We start from the raw sequence: 22,278 nt of genomic DNA, 5'->3' as shown, positions 1-22,278 counted from the left end.
AGAAGAATTATCAGTGTTAGTTTAGTCGTAGAGAACATAATGTGTCTGTTCTCACCAATTATCCAGTTTCTCTTCAATATCTGAATTCAACTCTCAATCTTACACTCTCAACTCTTTTACTTTTATACAGATATGTTTTTGTACAATATTTACAGTTTCATTTAAAAAAAATGTATTAATACTAAAGAATTTATTTTGAAGGAATAGTTCACCCAAAAATGTATTTCCATTACCCATTGACTTGCATTGCTTTTGTGTCCATACAATAGAAGTGAATGGCTACCGCCGACTTTTTTCAAAATATCTTCTTTTGTGTTCAACAATGTCACAATTTAAATTTTTGGGTGAACTATCCCTTCAAACTGATTTGATCCGTGCGCTGTGCTAATATGCATCCTCATATGTAAAATGCATGAACCAATTATTGAATCCATGGAGAGAAAGTGAGTCACATCCTGACTGAAAAAATCAAGAGGTTAATGGGACTAGAAAGCCTCGAATTTTGTCATAATAAGCCTCACTTGTACAACAGAAAAGCATTACGGTTTTGTAAGCAAATTATTCATAAAGCCCTTTTCACATTTATGAAGGTTAATAAATGATGTGCAAAGGTTTCACAGCTGTTGGTTGACATGTAAATGCATAACAATACTTTGGAGTTTGGACTTGTAGAGCAGTTCTGGACATACTGTAGTTTTGGAACCCTTTTTTGCATCAGTTTGCAAAAACAGACAAAAGACTGTTGACATTAATGCACAATGGAAGTCAATTGGGCAACCACTGTAAACTAACAATATAGTTGCCTCATAGACCTTTAGGGCTTTAATCGCGATTAATCCCATCCAAAATAAAAGTTTGTGTTTACATAATACATGTCTGTGTACTGTGCATATGAATTTAGTATATATAAACACATACACATACATGTATACATATTTAGGAAATATTTACATGTATTTCTTTATATTTGCCAATAATTTTAATTATATATGTATAAATATAAATGTTTATTAATTTTTATATTTTTCTAAAATATATGCATGTATGTTTTTGTGTTTATAAATACAAAATGAATATGCACAGTACACAGACATGTATTATGTAAACACAAACTTTTATTCTGGATGCGATTAATTGCGATTAATCGTTTGACAGCCCTACAGACCTTCAATATAAGTGCAGTTTTGTCAGTTTGTCAGTGTTTCTGTTACTCGACTAACTAGGGTTGAAAAAGGAAAATAGTTTTAATTCAGAACTATTTCTGGTTTTTATAAATACTATAACCAAAACCTCTGCAAATGGACAGTAAAATTTCTTTATAATTTGACGTGTAGCATTACAGTTTTACTGTAGGTAAAATGCCACACACATGCAAAGGTAATAAATATAAAATCTAAATTTGACTTTCAGTCATTGTTCAGAAGTACAACATTTGCATGCGTTTACATAAACTTCACCTCTGTCTCCTTAAAGATGTTTTTTAAAGTTGTTTACATTTAAGAATTTCTGTCCACAGTTTGTGTTATTTGCTGGGAGATAAGTGCTTTTTGTTCCCTCGAACCCATTTCTTTTCATTTTAGGTTCAAATGTAAATTGGCAGGGGTCTGAGAGACGTAGATAAGTGAGTTCTTGTTCTTTTCAGAAGGGATTTATGCGGGAGAGGAGTCCAGGACTGACATACGGTATAGAGAGCTATGGAAACATCTATTAATGCAAACAAGTGGCATACTGTACCTGTAGCATACATATGCACAAGAGACTTTGACTAGTTTTACTTTTTTAAATGTCTATTCATTTAGAGTACTGTGTGAAGTCAACATGAAGCTAATTTGACCGTTTTGCAGTTTCCATAAAATCCAGTTTACTTTGTACTAGTCTTGCTCCGCACATTATGCATAATTATGTAAATAAGTCAAGTCTCTGTATTTATCTCATTTACGGTGATGTTCCATCACAAAAGCACACACACCTAAAACCAAGTCATTACATAGAGGTCACCTTGGCAACTCTAATTGTCAAAACCTTTAACTCTCTTATTGTGTGAATGGGCGAATGGGTCTTGGTAATGACACCCCATCCCATGATGCCCCACGGACTTACTGATGGAAATGTGAACGGTGGATCTATTATGTTAATGCATCTGCAAATTTGCTCCCAAGCTTCTCATTTTAAAGACAGTAATGTGCTCCGCTTCCCGCAGTGACACCGTTACAAGCAAAACCATCTCGACTAACCATAAACCGCGGAAGCTATTGATTGCGGAAGGAAAAATGGTAGAGCATTTTGCACTCGTAGTCATCGTTTATATTTTCATCAATAATTCATTTGCTCAAATCATATTGTAATATTTATGGGCGGATAGGATGTTGGCTCCAGCTCATTTATGTACCGCTCACATGTTTAGCACTTTACTGTGTGCTACAGCTGAAAAACTTTCTTTTGTGAACTTCAGCTTCACAGACTTGGGTTTGCAGGTACTTGTCCAGTCTAAGCCTAGTGGAGTTATAAAGACAGTCAGAATTTCAGTCAGAGACCGAGTTTCCATTTGAAGCTTTCTTTGTCTGGCTTTAGCCGCATAGCCCAGGGAACAACCTCATCCCAGGTGATTTTAGATGCCGTGGAGACTAGAGAGCCTAGCGTTATCCTGTAAATCTCTCCTGACAGTGTCCCGAGCTAAGGTTTGGTGATTGGTGGGGACCTGATGGCAAAATGAACCAGAGGAAGATCGGATAAAACATGTCAGGCTGCATTAAGTGTTCAGTCTAACGGCCATATAATACAGGTACCTTTGCTTTTGTTTTCATTACAAATCATTTGATCAAGCTAACTTTTTGATTTTGTGTATTTCTAGTGTTTGGCATGACCACTTTTTGCGGAAAAGACCAAATCTGATGATCCGTGTTGTCCTTGTATGATTTAAGAATGTGAAAGCGAGTAAATAGGACATTTTGTTCAAAAGAGTTAACATAGTGAATGTCAATGACAGATTTGCTCAGATTTCAGTTTTGAGTAACACATCCTGCCAACAGAATACAGTCCAGATGCTTTGTTTATTTTTTTATTTAATGTCATCCATACATTATTAAGGGTGCTTAAGTGTCCAAACACATTTTGGGTCAACTCCGTATATACAGCAGTGTTAAAATGATTTTCAGTTTTTCTGAATGTACTATTTAGAGGTATGTGTTTAGGTAAAATGTTTTTGTTTTATTCTGTGATCTAATAACAATATTTCTAACAAATTTCAAATAGAAACATTCTATTCGCATTTATTTGCAGAAAATGAAAACTGGAGAAACAGGTGAAACTAACAGAAAGGTGCTCTGTATTTTTTCAGACCTCAAATACTGCAAAGAAAACAAGTTCATATTCACTTTTAAGCAATACAACAGTAATATTTCTACATGTGTTTAGGAAAAGGACAAAAATTATAATAATTGCGATAACCTGGATTTTTATCACAGTTTTCATGCGTCTTGTCATGCTGTCAGTCTTTCACATTGCTGTTGGATGACTTTGTCACTTCTGAGGTTTGATTTTGTTGAAATACAACAGACACTGGACTGGAATGGCCACAATAATCATCTAAATGATTTTTTTCCGCAGCTGTATATGTGCTATAAGAAACATACATGGTGTCATTTTTATAACAGACCAAATGTATACATCCCAAGACAGGATCATATAGACTTTATTCATCTGTACTAGTAATACCAGATGCAAGTGTTCAACAGAACAGAGCCAGACAGATTTACTCGGGCATATCTGTCACGGTGCGTCTCAACTGAATTTCTCACACTTCTTCTGTGTTGTTGTATTTTTTATAGAGTTGGTTCTGTAAGTAGTTGCAACATGCAGTCATTACTCTTTTTCATCGGGCAATACAAGGACAGCCACAACAGTCCCTCATCCATGCCATCAAAGACTGGTGTTTTCACGAATCTTCATCCAAATGACAGTCGAGTCCATCCAAATAAAATCATGCAGCGTTTTCTTTTAAAACAGATCTGTACGTATATTGAAGCAATGAAATATGAGCACACATTTTTTTGGGAAGTGCAGTGATGTATAGTGTTATTATGTGAAGAGGGGCATGAAGAGGTCTCTATAATAACTACAAAGTTGCTTGGATAAGTTGACCTTGGTTTTTGTGGTAAAGAATTATCTTGCTTAGAAAAAGCGACAAATATCTAAATTGAAACTAAATTTAGGAAACGCGAAGAGCAGTTTGTCCGTTTAGGGCTACTGTAGAAACAACATGGTGGATTCCATATAAGGGGACCCGCGGTGTATGTAGATAGAAATGGCTCATTCTAAAGTAATAAAAACATAAACGCTTCATTGTGTAAGGCCTATATACATCTCTGAACACATAGTTACGTATATTATGTTGCATTACAGTCAATAGATGCTCCAAAAAAATGACACACTGGACCTTTTAACGTCTCAAATTATGTAATCTTAAAGGTTTGTTTTCATGTAAAATGCTTCAATCAAGGTTCGAGGCTTGACTTTATAATAAAAAGTCTAAATATGTACAGAAAAGTAAAAAGTTAATTCATGAATTATTTAGACCATGTCCGTCAACCATTGTTTGTTCAATCTTCTTGTTTGAAAGGCTGTATTTTCAGACCCTTAAAATGTCATCAATTATTAAAATGGTTATGTGCTTTATAAATATTAGACCTTTTTGTTGTTTTTCTAAGAATGTTGTTAAAAAGGATGTTAAAAACAAATCATAATGGTTTTCCTTGGAACAGAATTGACTGAAAATAGCCTAGATTGTCGTTCAATAGAAGTCCCATAGTGTACAAAATCTCTTCCTTTACTATACTGTACATCAAGGTATGTTTTTTTCTAGACTAACGGCTATTGAAAGGTTTCTCGTGACACTGCTAATCACTGTTAATCGCTCTTGATTCCTTATTGACATACGCTGACATGTTAATGACTTGAGACTTATCTCATCGACCCTTGCCTACAGCTATCAAGGTTCTCTAAGAGGAGAATTCACTAAGAATGAATTACGCTCGCTGATAGGGTGATTTATTAGCACGTGCCGTCTGCATTGTTAGCACCTGAAGCCGGAAATGAATTATGCAAATCAGGTAACGGCACAAACATGCATACAAAAATAATGCTGAACGCAATTTGCATGCCGCAATGATCCATTTTGAATTCTGTGCGAGGTTGAAGAAAACTACAAATTTAATGCACGAGAGGCATGTTTGCACAAAAGAAGGACACGTTTAGTGCTGAATGGTGAATAAGAAAAAGATGAGGTTTTTGCGGTATATGTCTTGAATGTGACTGAAATGACTTTGAATACATCTTGGTCACACCTGCATACAATATGCGTATGAAACGTATCGCTTTACATGCAGTAACATAGTAAATATGTAAGCAGTAAATTGTACGGCGGACGATCGGAAATGAGAAAGTTATTGATAGTTCGCTGTAGATTGATTGCATTTATCATGATAAGACCTCCGGCTGTCAAGCTTTGGTCTTTGATGGATGATACTTAACTTTTACATTACGTAAACAACGCTCACTCGTATATAACGCAAATTCGGTTTGCTTTTATCAAATTCACACACAGGCTTTGTTGAATCCAGTGTTTATTTCTGCTTGAATTGAACTTTACTATGTTATTTTACTGACAGACTATTCACGCGCAAATTGGCGTGCAATTGCACCTATGCCATAGAAAGCATTGTGCGTTCGCTGTCATCTAAAGTTCAGTGTTATTTGAATGAAAAAAAAGTGATTTACCCATAAAGTTCAATCACCACTGAACAAAGCTGAAATTAAGCACGCTTTGAAATGCACCAATTTAGCGGCAATGCCTAAAAACTGATACAATTGCCGTCAGGCTCTCGCTAACCTCGCCCTGAACCGTGTGATTTTTTTCTAATCTTAGCTTCTCACATTGGCTCACTGCTATAATCACCTCGCTCAGAACGATGGCACTGCTTGAACGGGCCGGCTTACAGGGTCATTAGAAGCAGGTAAATTATTCATTACAAAATGTGCCATCAAAGCTGAGCGTTAAGCACAGGGTTTCCGACCCTGCCAAGAGCCACAGTCACAACTTTACGACTTTTTTTAAGTAAATTCTGACTTTTACAATTTGGATCAATGTATGCTGGTGTCGTAAAATGGGTTCATTTGTCTATTTAAATTGAAGTAGTGATAACACTTACTAGAGTAAGTTTGTAGCTAACATAAACTAACATTAAACAATAATTTGTATAGCATTTATGTTAGTTCTTGTTAATTTTAGCATAATATTTTTTTTCTGTGAAATGTTTTTTGTTTTTCTCTTTTTTAAATGTATGTATTAATGGAAGTTTGCAGTTTGATCACTAATACATCATTCTTTTAAAGGGATAGTTCTCCCAAAAATGAAAATTCTGTCTTCATTTACTCGCCCTCAAGTTTTTCCAAAACTGTTTAAAATATTTTTGTTCTGTTGAACACAAAAGAAGATATTTTAAAGAATGCAGGAAACAAAGCAGTTCTGGGGCACCATTGACTACCATATTGTTTTTTTCTTTACTATGGACGTCAATAGTGCCCCAGAACTGTTTGGTTAAAAACATTCTTCCAAATATCTTTTTCTTTTAACAGCAAAATTTGAGGGTGAGGAAATGACAGAATTTTCATTTTCGGGTGAACTATTCCTTTAACTTTGTTTAATGATCTTACAAATGAAATCCAATCAGCTGCATCCTTATATTAGACAAACATCTTCTCCATGACCGGAACATGTTAAATGCTCTATTGTTGAATGAAACATTGGAGTAGCACGTCTTCTATTATGTCCTCCTTATGATGAATCACATTGTTTTTCTCACTCATGTAAGTTGCTTTTGGACGTCTGCTGAATGCCTAAATGTAAATGTAAGTGTTTACTCTACTTGCCATGTGAACAAAAGCCTTGTGATGTGAGGATACAGGAACCAGACAGAAGCTTGACATTGATGTCATAGACAGGAAGTCCACAGTATAAGTGATTAATGATTGTTAAGAGATAATTATGTTATTTTCAAGAGCGTGACCGTAAGAGTAGAGTTGTACGAAGAATATGAGGAATGACACGAACAATGTGAAAAGTGGACATAATCAAGATGAATGAAGCTAATGTTCCTGAAGAAGCGTTACATTTACTCATTTCCTTGGTTGCTCAGCAGATCACTTCATTAAGAGGCCATTTGTCTTCCTGTACACACACACACAGGGTGTCATACCTGATATTAATTGCCGTGTTATGTGGTACAAAGTTAATGAAGAGTGAATTGATTTTCTTGATGGGGAAACGGTGGTGTGCGATGTCCTTTGCTCTTGAAATTGGCCTTATTCTTTTGCGAAGTTTATACATCTAGTTTTATCTACTTCATGTCAGATTTTTATTTGAAGCAGAAGTTTACTTGAAAATGAAAATTCAGACTGAATTTCATGGAGATCATGAATTAATGTTTTATTGTTGTTTTCATTTTTTCTATTTAATTGATGTTTACTGTGAATTGTGTGTGCAGGCTGTTATGGCATTGACACATATTTAAAGAGAAAGTTCACCTAAAGATACAATTTCATCATTTATTCATTCTCATGTTGTTTAAAATATGACTCATATTTTGAGAAATGTCTCAGTTGTTTTGTGTCCATACAATGGAAGTCAATGGGGGCCAATGTTGCTTGGTTACCAACATTAATTAAAATATCTTTTTTTGCGTTCTACAGAAAAATGAGTCATACAGGTTTGGAATGACATAAGGGTGATTAATGATGAACGAATTTTCTTTTGGGGTTAATATTTTCACAAAAATGCGGCTAAGGCCTTTAGCTGAGGTGTCTTCTTTACACTCTTCTATTTACCCTCTCACACCTGCACTCAATGTGAAGTCTTATAAATGACCATTGAAGTTGCTTTGCCCATGATGGTCGCCCTTTCTCAGCGGGTTCACGGCGAGAATGAGAGGCCAGATGCAGCACAATGCTGCCGAACCGTTCGCTACGTACTGCTATAATGACGCATAATTTAGCTCCTGTGTAGGTGACAAATGACCCAACTCTAAAAGCCCTCGTGATATATGGCCATGCAAGTCTGATAAATCCCCTGCATCATTCGCTCTGTGACAGCGATTCATCACCTGTGGGAGTTTAGCATTGGAATTCCTATTGGATTTTTAATGAAAGAGAAGATAATGTGACTTAAAGTCAATGAGTTTTGTGATTTTCACCAAGCCCCGCCCTCAGCCACAAAACCCCGCCCACTCATTTCACCACCCGTATTTGACCTCCCCATTTATAAGTGATGCTTTTCAGACAGTTTGAAGGTAATATGGAGCATTCTAGATGTGGTTTCACGTTTAAAAGAGAATGGTTATATGTGCAAGAAAGGTTTTACACGTTAAGAAATGGATGGTACTTCACATTTCATATGTATTCCAGTCATATTGGTGACCTAGAAAATGGTATTTTATTTCAAAACAGTTGCTATATAATGCTCATTTTATCTCAATGAGCTTTATAAGAAACCGTTTGTGAAATATATTGCTCACGGTTGATAAATACTCTTGGGAATGGAGTAGTTCTGAAATGGCATCAAAAACTGAAAACGTTAGATTTTTCGTGATGCAATAACAGTCAAAATGTTCTGTCGCTTTTTTGTTGCTAAGACTACACAGTATGCGCCTATACAGAAACTCTTCGGAAATAAACCGACTGTGAAAAATATTCATCGCAGTCAAACGTATGACAACTCAACCCCGGTCTGCCCTGTCTACTTCCTTTGAAATTTCTACAGTCAAATCTGTTACCAGAAATATTAAGACTGTGGGGCTAAACATTTTACGTTTATGGGACTGTATTGTGTTTTGTTCTAATATTGTCAATGAATTCATTATCTTTCAGATTACAGATTAACCTCCTTTCATGTATTTTCTGTTTGTGTGGGCATATGTTTTTACCAAAACGCTAGTCAAGTGTTAATTTGGATGGTGAGTCTATTTTGCAAAAACTGAAATTGAAGAGAGTCAAACAGACGCAGTCAAACAAGTTGTCATTTTCAGTATAAATGTATTTTATCACAAAGTGTTGTACACGTGTACTGTTATGACCTATTCTACAAAGCGTAGTCCATCAAAAACTTGACATTGTTTATTTTACCAATCACATTGCACAAGTAGTGTTGCTTTAATCCCACAATAAAAAGACTCGGCCGGTTAGGCTTTGCGCTCCGTGTAAACAGTCAGGCACGACCTTTCATGTGCTGTTATTTGATCCTGCGCGAGATATCGGTTCTCTTTATATTCTCCGGTGTAGTGTGACATTTAAACAATTAGTGGCTTTTTGGCAATCAGTTTCAGATCTAACAGGAAAAGTCTTAACCACAAAGCACGCTGATTCTGTTTCATAATGGTCCAGTCTGTACCAGATCGAGATATTCAGTCACAATTCTGTTTCCATCACGTCTGGAACTTGCATCTTTCAAATGGGGGTTTTCATCAAGTCTGTTTCTGAATCAATGGCTTTAGCCCTTGACCCCCAAATTGGTTTTATTCGTGAAGTTGGTAGCTCGGGCTTCTGATGGTTTAATTTGCTGTAAAGGTGATTACTCCTCCGCACCATGTAGATGAACGAACAGGTCACAGCAGACACTATCAGAAGCAGCGCTGTAATGCTGACTATCACATCAATTCTGCCATCTGTATCTGGTGCTGAAACCAGCTCCTCCGTCGTGCTAATGTTCACACAGTTTTTCAAATGTCTGCTTCGGAGGTCTGTAATTTCCACACACACCGTGTACTGCGTCAATGGGTTTAACTGTGTGAGGTTGAACGTGGCAACACGTGACGACACTTGGGCTGTGAGCTGCAAGGTGGGACGTTTCGATGCAGTTGACCACTTGATATTAGACACAAGGCTGCCCTTGGGTGGAACCCATGAAATCTTTATAGAACGTGGCTCGGTCCCGTTCTCTTGTAGGTGTAGAGATTTGTTTGTCGGCTTTGGATAGTACCCGTTTACCACCACTGAGACTGATCGAATGTCTGAGCCGATGAGATTTTGAGCCACGCAGGTGTACTCCCCAGCATCGTTTTCTGTGATGTCATAAATGTCAAACGTGCCCTCAGGGTGTAGGTTGTATTTGTTGGACACCGTTTGGGGTGAGATCTTTTCACCCGAAGGTGTGACCCAGTAGATTTCAGGTTCGGGATCCCCCAGTGCCCTGCAGTGCATGGATACCGAATGTGCGGTGTCCAGGTTGACCCGATCGGACAAGCTTTCTGGGGATATTAGTGGTAGGCAGATATCCGCCATTTCACGAAAGTGTACGTGTCTGACTAGACGACCTTCAAACTCTGAGGGCCCCGCACAAAAGAGTGCGTCAGGTTCCATGAAGCGGACCTTGGTCTTGTTCATATTGATCCAGCGGATGACGCAGTCACAGTAAATGGGGTTGGAGTGCATGCTTACTTCCTGCAGGTTAGGCAGGGACTCGACCGTCATGCGGTGAAGTGCCCTAAGTGCATTGCTATTCAGCATCAATGACTCGAGCCTGGGAAGTTTAGAGAATGCATTTGGGTGGATGTAGGAAAGCCGTGGGTTGTTTGTTGCTTCGATCTTGGTCAGCTCTGGCAGGTTGTGTACGGCGAAGCTGTCGATTGAAACTAAATCTGGCATGCTGTTAATGCCGAGTTCTTTCAGGTGGATCATGTCCGCAAAGTCACCCCTTTGGACCCTCTCTATGGGATTCTTGTTAAGATCCAGGAACTTGAGGTTCCGCACTTGTCTAAGAGCAGCTTGAGGTACTTTTGGGAACATGTTGTCATAAAACGATATGCTCTCAAGCTTATCAAGACCAACCAGAGCACTGTCAGGGATTTCCGTGAGGTTTATTCTAGTTAGCACGAGACTGCGGAGGTTTATAAGGGGCTTGAAATTCATGTCTTGTATTCTGGCAATTGGATTCTCCCCTATCATCAAGATTTCTAGCTGGGAAAGATCACGGAACCACTCTGTTCTTATCGCCCTCAGCTGGTTTGAATTAAGATGAAGCCTCAGGAGCTTGTTAAGCCCTTGAAAAGCATCAGCGCTGATCAAAGAGAGCAGGTTATGGTTAACGTAGAGCTCCTGTAGGTTTGGAAAGTGTGCAAAACAACTTTCGTCAAGGCTGATTAACCAGTTCTCCTCTAGATGTAAAGAGAGAAGTTGTCGAAGGTGACCTAATTTAATATTGCTTAGGGAGGATACATTGTTTCGAGATAGGTCTACCTCAGTCAGGTTGACCAGATAATTCAGGGGAATATCGATTTTTGCAATGTCATTAGCCTGCGCTAGGAGTACTTGTGTATCTGTGGGCAACCTCTCTGGCAGGGACGCAAGTCCTAGATCATTACAATCCACAGTCGGTGCCTCGTTATACACGGATGAAGGAGAGAACCAGGGTCGGACTTCACATTTACACAGTTTGAGGCACACAACCTTCCACTCAGAGGTCTGAACTGAGTTAGTCAGCACAAGTCCCGCTAGCAAACAAACCGCAAACAGCAAATCTTTCATCTTGGTCCTGCTCTCTTTGCTAGTAATTGGTCCTTATGGGGTCTGGTGTTACAGGCATTAAATTCACAAACACGAAAGCATTTGTTATGACAACAGGGTGTTTTTCTGCTTATTGCGAGTCCCCCAAAGCAGCAGCTTCGCTTGTTGTCGTCCTTGGCGGAGAGTAGCAACCTTTCAGTTTTCCCAGTTTGGAGATGTCACGCAGGCTGCATATGTGAAGGTCAGCGTGTCCTCAGGGGAATGGGACCAGGAAAAGTGGAAATTTGCTGGGCGAACTTAGATTCCTGTGGGGGATGGTCCGCTTGTCTGCCGTCGTCATTATGTTCAATCAGTCACACTCGTCGCTTCCCATCTGCGGAAAATAAGAGACAGAAGCGAGGTAATGAATATGGTGTCACATTACCATCAGGAAGAGCCATTTGGCGTTTAGAAACGTGAAGATATATTTTGACCAAATGAGCGAAGGTGCTATTGCTTTTTGTGCCATCAAATGATACGTTATTGCTGGTTTGACCTCACCCTTTCCACATAACATGTGACCATAGGGACCGCTTTTGTAATATATTAAAATCTCCAAGATCGTAATGTGTGGGAGGTTAGGTGTTATGAAAATTCACATGGATCGCTATAGTTCTGACTAAACCTCAGAAGGGGTAAAGCCCCCCAAAACATACCAAAAGCTACAAGCCCCCCCATTCTTTTTTTTTAAGTCGTTAAAAATAGATGCAATAAAGACACATTAATATACAAATCTCATTATTTGCACTTATGTGCACTCATACATGAAAATACTATAGAATACTGTAGTATTTACTATAGTACATTGTAGTAAAAATTTGAGATACTATTGCTTTGAACATTACTTTACTAAATATTAAAGTATTCTGAAGTTTGTGAATTTACTATAGTTAACACTACAGAATATTATAGTAAATACCACAATAAAGTACAGTATTTTGTTCATGTGGGTTAATTTTTGCTAATCATACTCTGTTAAGGGTAAAATGATTCTAAATATTGAATTTGTATTTATATATTTATAACAATGCATGCTATTTACAAATGACATCAATGCGCGTAACAAAAGCTACATAGTCAGTCTGTCCACAAATCTTGCTACAGTAAAATTAACTACATTTTTAATGAAATCCTTAAAAATTGTAATTTAACTTAAGTCACGCCTCCCGCAATACCGCTGCGGTCCACGGCCCACAGTTTGGAAAGCACTGCTACAAAGCTTTAGATATCAATTCATTGAGCATTAATATGCAATGGTGTCTAATTAAAGTGCAGTCATAAGTCGTATTCTACCTGTGAACTAATGCTTTATTAGTAACCGAGCAGCCAGTCACTTAAATCTTTTGTAACATGCACAATAACATTGTACTTTTTGTCATGCATAGCATTTTAATGTGCGCTTTCGACCGTGTTACCCAAGCATACTAGAAGCATTGCTAACATTGGTTTTTATTGTCTCCTAAATAGACATTAAAGCTCACCGAATACACAGAGGGGCAATTATTCCACAATGAAGTGCGCTCCCAAAGGGCTTTGCGATAACCGCTGCATTTTGTCTCATGGTGGCAGTTGCCACTGGGCACAGTAAGTTAATTAAGACATTTTAAAATGTGCCTGTGAACTCGGCCTCTGTTTTCTACCTTTTGTATGGTTGACTAAAGTTCTGTTCTTGTGTATTACGCAGCGAGCGGCTCTTTGTGCATGTTGTTTTTGCTCATACAGTTGCAGTGGCATGAGCAGTTGTTATCCCTCTGCAAGGAAGATGCTCTTTAACCTTTATATAGTGAAGGTCAATCATTCCATACCGAACTCTTGATCCACCAGAGGAAAACGAAGAAAAACAGGTGTGCTTTGTGATTTTAGATTGGGGTTAATAAAATAAGGGGTACTAATTTGACGTACTGTACATGTTGTGGAGTATGGACCAGTTCTTGTGTCTTGAAATGGATAGTTCACCCAAAAATGATCTTTCATCATTTCCTCACCCTTATGTCATTCCAAACCTGTATGACTTTCTTTCTTGTGCAGAACACAAAAGAAGATATTTTGAAGAACGTTGGGGGCCAAACAACATTGGCCCCAACTGACATCCATTGTATGGACACCAAACCACTGAGACATTTCTCAAAATATCTTCTTTTGAGTTTCACTGAAGAAAGAATCACATACAGGTTTTGAACAATAAGAGGATGAATAAATAATGACAGGATTGACATTTTTAGGTGAACTATCCTTTTAAATTCTTCATTTGAATCCCAGCAAATACTGCGATTAATTGCCATGTCATGCAGTTTAACTAATTTAATGGAAATGTTTAAGCGATCGACAGCTCTATTATGAATATAAATATCCGGCCATTATAGCACATCTCAGTACATTTACTAGATCGTACCACATATTGAAATTATGATTGATTTATAACCTTGGCGACAGAAAGCACAAAGCCTCCCGGCTGTTCTAGATGAAGCTGTCAGCATCACTATAGGAGTAAGTTCGCAAAGACCCCCTTTAGGACAGTGTGCTTATGTTAGTCCGACTATGGCAGCGAGTCAACACAAGCAGGTGTGAGCAAATTTTTTTTCTCCCCCTCGCTCTCCTTTTCCTCGCCTAGCCATCTGTTTGGTCCTGTAGCTGCTTATTGCCAGGATTGCGCAAAGATCGCCATTCATCTCAATGACTCGCTACAAATGATGAGGTTGTACGCTTATTTCAGAAGCTGATTACTAGTCTGATCTATGAGAATTTGGCTGCGTCTCGCAAGCACAATTGGTCAGATGGGACACAAACTGCCATTATGGGTAGAAAACATGGGATGAAGAAACTCTCGTTGCTATGACAAGTGGACCGTGTTGAATGTAAGTGTGATCAAGTAGTGTGACACACACACATCTTGCTGTCAATTCACGTCCATTTTCTGAAAAGCTCAGCTCTGAAGATGCCCATACGCGCTTGTTTGATTTGTTCATATGTGGCTTTTTAACCATGAGAGCCCTTGGAATGGTTTGCGAGTGTTGTGCTCAATTCATTGGGTTCAATAGGGTCAATCTCTCTCCATACATGTTTTAAATGCAGTAGACTGGTGTGGCGCTATGTTTAATTATGCAGAGTGCTTCTAGAACCTCATATTTATCATAAGTTAACACGTACGGTTTTTAGAGACCTATATGCTCAACATACCTTGCTATTTTTACACAGTTTGTATGTTAAAAGCTTTGTTCTGACACTTTCAGTGATTAGTCGTGATTTATGAATAAGAATAAAAATAGTGGAACTAATATTTTGGTGCTACATAATTTACACTTAAATTTACACAGTATTTATTATTATTTATTAGGTCTTCTCCATGTAAAAAGATGTTTATTTACAGAGATAAATGGGGCTGGGTAAAAATATTAATTCTCCTATTCTAACGAAACAATGTCGATTCGGGAATCCCTATACCTACACTGTAAAACTTTGCTGTAGTTTTTGCAGCAGGTTTGCCGGTAACTTACTGTAGATTTAATTACTACTTAATATACTTTCCAATTAGTACTGTTTTCAATTACTTTAATCAAAATTAAAACACTTTGACTTTTGAGATTCAAAATGAGCAAGAAGAGACTGGCATTAGCACAGCAACACTGCAAAAAAAGACATTCTTCCTAAGCATTTTTCTCTTAGTTTTCCGTAAAAATATTGAAAACTTCTTAAATTGCGATACATTTACATAACAAGAAAAGTGACCCAAGATATTTAGTCTTGATTTATGAAAATATATATATATAAACTAGGTAAGTTTATGCTTAAAACAAAATTGTACATTAAATCTACAGTAATTTACTGTAATTGTACAGAATATTACTGCTATTTTTACAGATTTTGTTTTACAATTTTTAATTTTACAGAGTTGTACTGTTTTTCTTCAATTTTTTCCACATATTGAAATACACTAAATTACAGAAAATTTACAAGAAAAACATGTCATTTTAAAAAGTGTTATTTTACAGTATTTTTCTGGCAATGCAGCTGCCAGAAAATTTCTGGGTTTGGGGATTTTTTACAGTGTAAAGTCCGATTTTTACTTCTGCATTCTTGAGGTCACTGTCTTGTTGGTTGCAAACCACTCGACTGCTCTGTCTAACAACAGCTATATTAGCTTACGGGTGTCAAACCCACAAACGGGTGTAAAATATTAGCTTACGGGTGTATAATACGATTTACAGTCTAAAAGATTCTAAATTGTGCATATATAAAATAAAGACTATTTTCTGTAAAATAGTCTTTATTTTATATATGCACAATTTAGAATCTTTTAGACTGTAAATCGTATTATATTGTATTGTCATTGTGTTAAATGTCTGTACTAGAAGCTTCCAACACCAAAGAAAATTCCTTGTGTGTGCAAGCACACTTGGCAATAAAGCTCTTCTGATTCTGATTCTGATTCTGATTCTGAAACAACTTCACATTTAGTACACTTAGAAATCCGTTTGTATCAACAGTAACAAAAGCTGTTACTCTGTCAGCGTCCATCAGACCTTTTTTGTTTGGCAAACCCATCTACAAAAATTCTAGTAGTCCGAGCACATTTTTCTTGAAATATTTATGGTAAGCCTCCTTCAGAGCAAAGCGCTCTTGAAAATAACTCGCACGTTTCCATCTAACTCATCTAATGCAACAGACACTACAAAATGTGGCCCCGCTGTGCCATGTTTTATTCACGAGCCCGGAGAGAGGAGGAATCTCGCCATAACTCCTCTGAGGTTTTCTCCGTGCTCATAGCAAAGCTTGTGCAGGGGGGGGGACAGTATGAATTGAAGGTGCCTTGTCAGATGATGAAGTCCTGGCGCTGACTGTGAAGCGGTGTGTTCTCTGGTTTTGTGTTTGGGGAGCGGAGCTCGGGTTTCATTTCATACGCAAAAAACTGAAGCTAGAAGGAAAATATGTGCCGTGGGCAGAGACGCCTGACGTCAAATAGTGAAGTTAATGGATTATGTTTTTAACCCCTGACCGGTTGCTTTTAATTGAATGCACCTGCGTGGTTTAAGGTCTACCTCTAGTTTGGCTTCAACAGCAAAAATATTAGTCGTCAGGGGGATTGAGGAATGTTGTTTTTTTTCACCTTTATATGATTTATTTACAGATCTTTGATGTATAAGCGAAATCACTGTTTGCTTTCTATTTTGTTAATTCAAGAATATTCTTCTAATATTATTCCATTGTTCTGTACTAGTCATCACACTGTACATATATCTGGTTGAGATAGATGTAAGAGATTTCTCTTCTGTTCAGTTTGTTCTGTTTTATTGAGTTCTGTCCTATTCTATTGTTCTATTGTACGTTGTTTCTATTCTGTTTTATACTGCACTCTTAAAAATAAAGGTGCTTCACAATGCCATAGAAAAACCTTTTTTGTCTAAATGGTTCCATAAAGAACCATTAACATCCAAAGAACCTTTCTGTGTCACAAAAGGTTCTTTGTGTCGAAAAAAGGTTCTTCAGATCATAAAAGGTAAGAAAAAGATGGTTCTTTAAAGAACCTTTGACTGAATGGTTCTTTCTGGAACCAAAAATGGTTCGTCTAGGCATCCCTGTGAAGAACCTTTTAAGCACCTTTAAGAGTGTGTACTGTTCTGTAATATCCTATAGTTCTTTTCTATGATGCTTAATTCTATTTTTATTCTGTTCTATTATTTTGTGTTCTACTATTCTGTACTTATCTATATTTTTATTCTATGCTATTCAGTACTGTTCTGTTCTATCCAATATTACACTGTATTTTTCTGTTTTATATTGTTCTGTACTATTCTTCAGCTCTAATCTGTGCTGTTTAATTCCATTTCATATTCTGTGGTGTTATTCTATTCTTTCAAATTCTATTTTATACTGTTCTATTCCTTTGTATACTGTCCTGTACTGTTCTGTAGCTTTGTTCTATACTGTTCTATTCTGTTTTATACTGTACTATACTGTTTTAGTTTAATTCTAAAACTGTACTATTCTATAGTTGTATTCTATACTGTTCTATTCCGTTTTTACTGTTCTGTACTATTACATTGTTCTGTTGTTCTATTTTATACTGTTCTGTATTATTCTACACCGTCATAAAAACGGTTGACCTTTTCTGTCGCTGAGGTTGAATAGAATATAGAATAGAATATACTTTTATTGTCCCGTACTAGGGAAATTTGTCTTGGACATCATGACACCGCCAATTCATACATTACATGCCACACAACATACACTAAACACATAAAAATACACATTAAAAACACATTACATCACCCTTTAAGGTTGTACCCTTAAAGGTTCCTTTTTGTACCTTTACGGGTATACTACAACATATAAAATGTTGTGCCTTGTTGTAAGGCCTATTGTGTACCTTAAGGATCTATTGTGTACCAGTTAAATAGGAGTACAAAACATTTAACTGCACCTTTAAAGGTACACAATAGGTCCTCAGAGTACAATAACGTACCCCGAAAGGCACAACATTATATTGTGTGTTGTAGTATACCCGTAAAGGTACAAAAAGGAACCGTAGGGTACCACCCATAGCGACAGAAAAGGTACAGTTTTAAACCTTTTTTTCTGACAGTTCCGTGCTGTTTAAGTTTATTTTATGCTGTTCTATGTTATACTGTTCTTTACTATTGTATAGTTCTATTCAATGCTCTGCATGCTGTTTAATTTTACTTTACTTACTGTTTTGTACTACGCTGTTCTATTATACACGTAACTGTATTCTATAAACGTAGTAAACCATAATCATCATTTTTAAGTTATAAGCTCAGCATGAGTGTATGTCATATAGCTGACGTTTTCTCCACCGCTCTGTAAAATATCAGCATTGTTTCCTATCACACTACACAGTGTCACTTCAAACGCCCCGGTGTGCAGTATAATTAGCTAGGATACTACGCTGACACACGGCAGCAGATTGTGTGTGTTATATAGTCCTACAGATCTCACCTGCGCTGCTCTGCCAGGCGAGCACACAGCACGACAGCAATTAATTATGCTTCAATACTGCTGACAGAATCCCTATAGATATATCAGCTATTTGTGTTGCATATTCTTCAGCCCTGTCTCGAGATGTGTTAGCATTTTGCACTTATTGTCTCCATTGATTTCCCTCTCTCTCTCTGAACACTTCTCTTCACTGTCATCCACACCTTGTTTATCCACATAATTGCATTACTAACATATTAAATATGTTTCTTTAGTGAATACATGGCGTATGAAATGTTGTAACTAAATTCATATTTGGCGTATGTGCATTTATTGCGGTGCCAGAGGAAGGAATCTCAATGTTTTTCACTTCCACTTCACTTTTGATTTGCTCAACGGGGGTTTAAAACAGTTTTGATTTGAGGCAATATGTGAAGCTCAGTCGGTAGATGTCGGTTAGCAGCGCAAAGGTTGTGGGTTCTATTCCCAGAAAACACACATTTGGATAAAAGCCTCTGCCAAATGCATAAATATACATGTTAATTGCTCTATACAAATCAAAATGACATAAAGCCAAAACGTCTATCTTAAATCTGTTTGCTTAGATAAAATAGATCTAAGATCTTACATAAGATCAAACTGTTTGTTTGTTTTTTGTTTGCTACTAAATTACATTCAGTCGTTTACCCATCAGGCATGACCGAGGTTTTATTACATTTGTACCATAAGATGCGTTTTATTTTGTTTATGTTTTGGACTGCAGGGTTCGTCACCAGGTCTCGCTGCGCTGTTAAGGGCACTTTGATGTATAGAATAACGTGTGTGTGCGTGATATATGTGTGTGTGTTTTATGAGCAGTCTGAAAGATTTGTCGTAGAGCTTAACACACATTGTAACACACAGTGATACAGCAGGATTTTGTAGACCTTTAAATGACAGCAGGACCGATCGTACAAAACGCAGCTACAGGGCCAGAGGACTCATTTTAACGGTGACAGAGTTTACAAAGCATTCAGTCGAGTCCGATAAATAAAGTTTTTTGAAATGCATGTGTAGTAATAATATAGCCTACTTATGTTATAGTTGTTGTGTAAATTAGAGTTAGATGACGCATATATCGTTTATTTTAATTCACCAAGATATTGTTAATGCTGTCAGATTGCTTAAAGAATAAAGATTTATGTTTATGGGATTTAACTAAGACAGTCCCAAAAAATAAAATCTTTGTCTTTTGCTATGATGATAAACTTTCTTTAACAGTTTTTATGTATTAGCCCCACTTATAAATAAATGTACCTCTAAAATCCCTGGGGAGCTAAAAATCGGTCATTTCTATTGATCAAACGATTGAATTCAGTTATCATTTCTCCCGTAATACCTGTAGAGTCTCTGTCTCTGCACAAGATAACAGCATTCCTCTAACACTCGCTTGCAGCCTTTTATAACCCCGTAAAAGCAAATTATAAGCAAAAAGATGGAAACGAAGAATAAAGTGTACATTTACAAGCAATTCTAGTACTCTCTTACTTAAAAATGTTGTTCAGGAAACACACAGGCTCGGCTTAAAGACCTCTGCATTGCCACGCTCTTAAAATACCCCATTGCACAAAAAGCCCATGAGTCATTTAAGAGCAAAAAAGCCATGCTTACCAGAAAGAAAGATCCTCCTTGTTTGTTAAACATAATGTATTCCTATCCTCTCGATGGCAGGGGGATTCAAGCTCCAGTTTGTACTTTTAGATCCGAATGTATTTTAGCCTTATTTGAGAATGAACAGTGTTATACTGACACATCTCTCTCTCTCTCTCTCCATGCAGCTCTAACACGCTGTACTGGCAAAGATGCTGAATGCGCTGTGAGCAGGCGAGAGGTGTGTATTCTAGTCTGCGATGTGCTCCTAATGATACACACATGCTTCTGCGCACACACTCCACCCAGTCTCCCTGGGGACAGGCAAAATGCCGCCCGTCATTTGTGCGTTCTGCGCGAGCTGATTGGCTGAGGGGCGCTGTCAGTCGAGTGATCGCTCGCGCGGTTCTGAGGTTGAAGGGATGGGGTATGTTAACCCCTCCTCCTTTTAGCATCTCCTTTCTTTATTCTCATCCTCCCACACTGTGCCCCCCCAGCCGACACACATACACCTCTCGCTCGCTCTCCCGCGCTCTCACTCTCGCTCTCTATCTTTGCCTTGTTGCCTTAATCTCTATTTGTAGTTTTCTGTGCTTGGCCTCAAAGGCCTCATCTCTGATAAAGATGTTTTCAAGAATATTGAATATTCAGAGGCTGGAGCTAAAGCAGCTTCACAACTAGTTTGTATATGAGAAAAAGCAAACATTTGGCAGACGGTTTTATCCAAAATAACTACATTTATCAGTATGCGTTACCTGGGGATTGACTGTGCTACTAACACAACGCTCTATTAGTTTAGCCACAGTAAATCCTTCATTTTTCTTGTTAATAAAATGTTATTTATTAAGCATTGCCATTAGCATGATAAATTAAATTTGTTGACATTACATTTAGCTTGAGGGACCCAATGAAAGTCAAAATGAATAACTTGGGATATGTTGATATGTGACCCTATCAAAACTTGCGGTGAATTTTTGGGTCGCAACCCATCAGTTAGAGACTACTGAACTATTGACATTTTATCAACATTTGTATATGTAATTATATATTTTTACAACACAAAATGCTGGGTTGTTTTTAACTCGTGGTTGGGTTAAAAAACGGACAAGCCTAACTGTTATAACTGGGTTATAAATGAACCTAAACTGGGTTGGGTCAGAATAATTATGTTCTTTTGTAGGTTAATTTAAAGGGACGGTTCACCCAAAAATGAAAATTCTTGCTTTATTTGCTTACCACACCCTGAATGATTTTCTTTCTTCTGCACAACACAAAAGAAGATATTTTGAGAAATGGTTTTCTGCCCATATAATGGAAGTCAATGGGGGTCAATGTTGTTTGGTTACCAACATTCTTCAAAATATCTTCTTTTGTGTTCTGCAGAAGAAAGATAGTCAAACAGGTTTGGAATGACATGAGGGTGAGTAAATACAGCAAGAATTTTATTTTCTTTAACCCAGCAGTTGGGTTTGTCCCATTTCGACCCAAGCATGGGTTAAAAATAACCCAGCATTTTTTAGAGTCTGTAGCAAGGCATTTTTTGCGTGAGCTCTGCATAATTTTCTCATTTCCGTGCGTTATTCCAGTTTGGCCCAAACATTTTTCAACATTTAATCAATTTTGGAAGTCCTTAGGTAAGTAAGTCTTACAACAAGCTCTCACAACCGGGCTTTCACATAAACAGCTCTTCACTGCAGACTTCTGCTTAAATCAGAATATATTCTCCTGTCCTGCCATATGTAACACTTGAGATAAACAGCAACAATATTCAGGCCTAAGGAAGTATTGAAGAACACAAATCAGACTGCACGTCAGCAGTTGAACTGTGTGGACTTTATGACAGATGGAGGCCACGCTGCTGTCTGAAGCTTTAAAGATGAGGCGTCTTCTTTTCCCTTCGGTTAAAATACTTTTATCTAACCCAATTTAACAAGCAGGGGTGGCTTTAAGTAAACCACCTGTTATGTAAAGAATCTGACTTTTTGACAGTTTAGATCAAATTGTCACTTTGGATAGAAGCATCTGCTAAATAAAAAAATGAATAAATGTAAATGGCTCAGCCAATGGTGTGAGTTCTTGGTTTTTTAGAGGGGTGGGTTGTTTTTGCAGTCTTGGAAATGAACTGAT

The 22,278-nt window shown here is 37.5% G+C and overlaps 2 protein-coding genes across 4 annotated transcripts in view; one reads left to right on the top strand and one right to left on the bottom strand.

Annotated features, from left to right (window-relative positions):
• The window catches only part of immp2l (inner mitochondrial membrane peptidase subunit 2), a 68,646-nt gene that overhangs the window by 41,463 nt on the left and 4,905 nt on the right, over positions 1–22,278 (top strand). The gene's annotated exons all lie outside the window — the stretch shown is intronic.
• lrrn3a (leucine rich repeat neuronal 3a) lies at positions 9,073–20,458 on the bottom strand. Its single transcript, XM_057330371.1, has 2 exons — positions 20,173–20,458; positions 9,073–11,923 (listed from the first exon to the last, which is right to left on the bottom strand). The coding sequence occupies exon 2, from the start codon at positions 11,569–11,571 to the stop codon at positions 9,496–9,498; it is 2,076 nt and encodes a 691-aa protein (XP_057186354.1). The 5' UTR covers positions 11,572–11,923; positions 20,173–20,458; the 3' UTR covers positions 9,073–9,495.

This window comes from Triplophysa rosa, linkage group LG3, assembly GCF_024868665.1.
Source record: "Triplophysa rosa linkage group LG3, Trosa_1v2, whole genome shotgun sequence".
In the NCBI taxonomy this organism is placed as follows: domain Eukaryota; kingdom Metazoa; phylum Chordata; class Actinopteri; order Cypriniformes; family Nemacheilidae; genus Triplophysa; species Triplophysa rosa.
The sequence above is the reverse complement of the archived record's forward strand: the minus strand, read 5'-3'. Positions and strand labels throughout refer to the sequence as shown.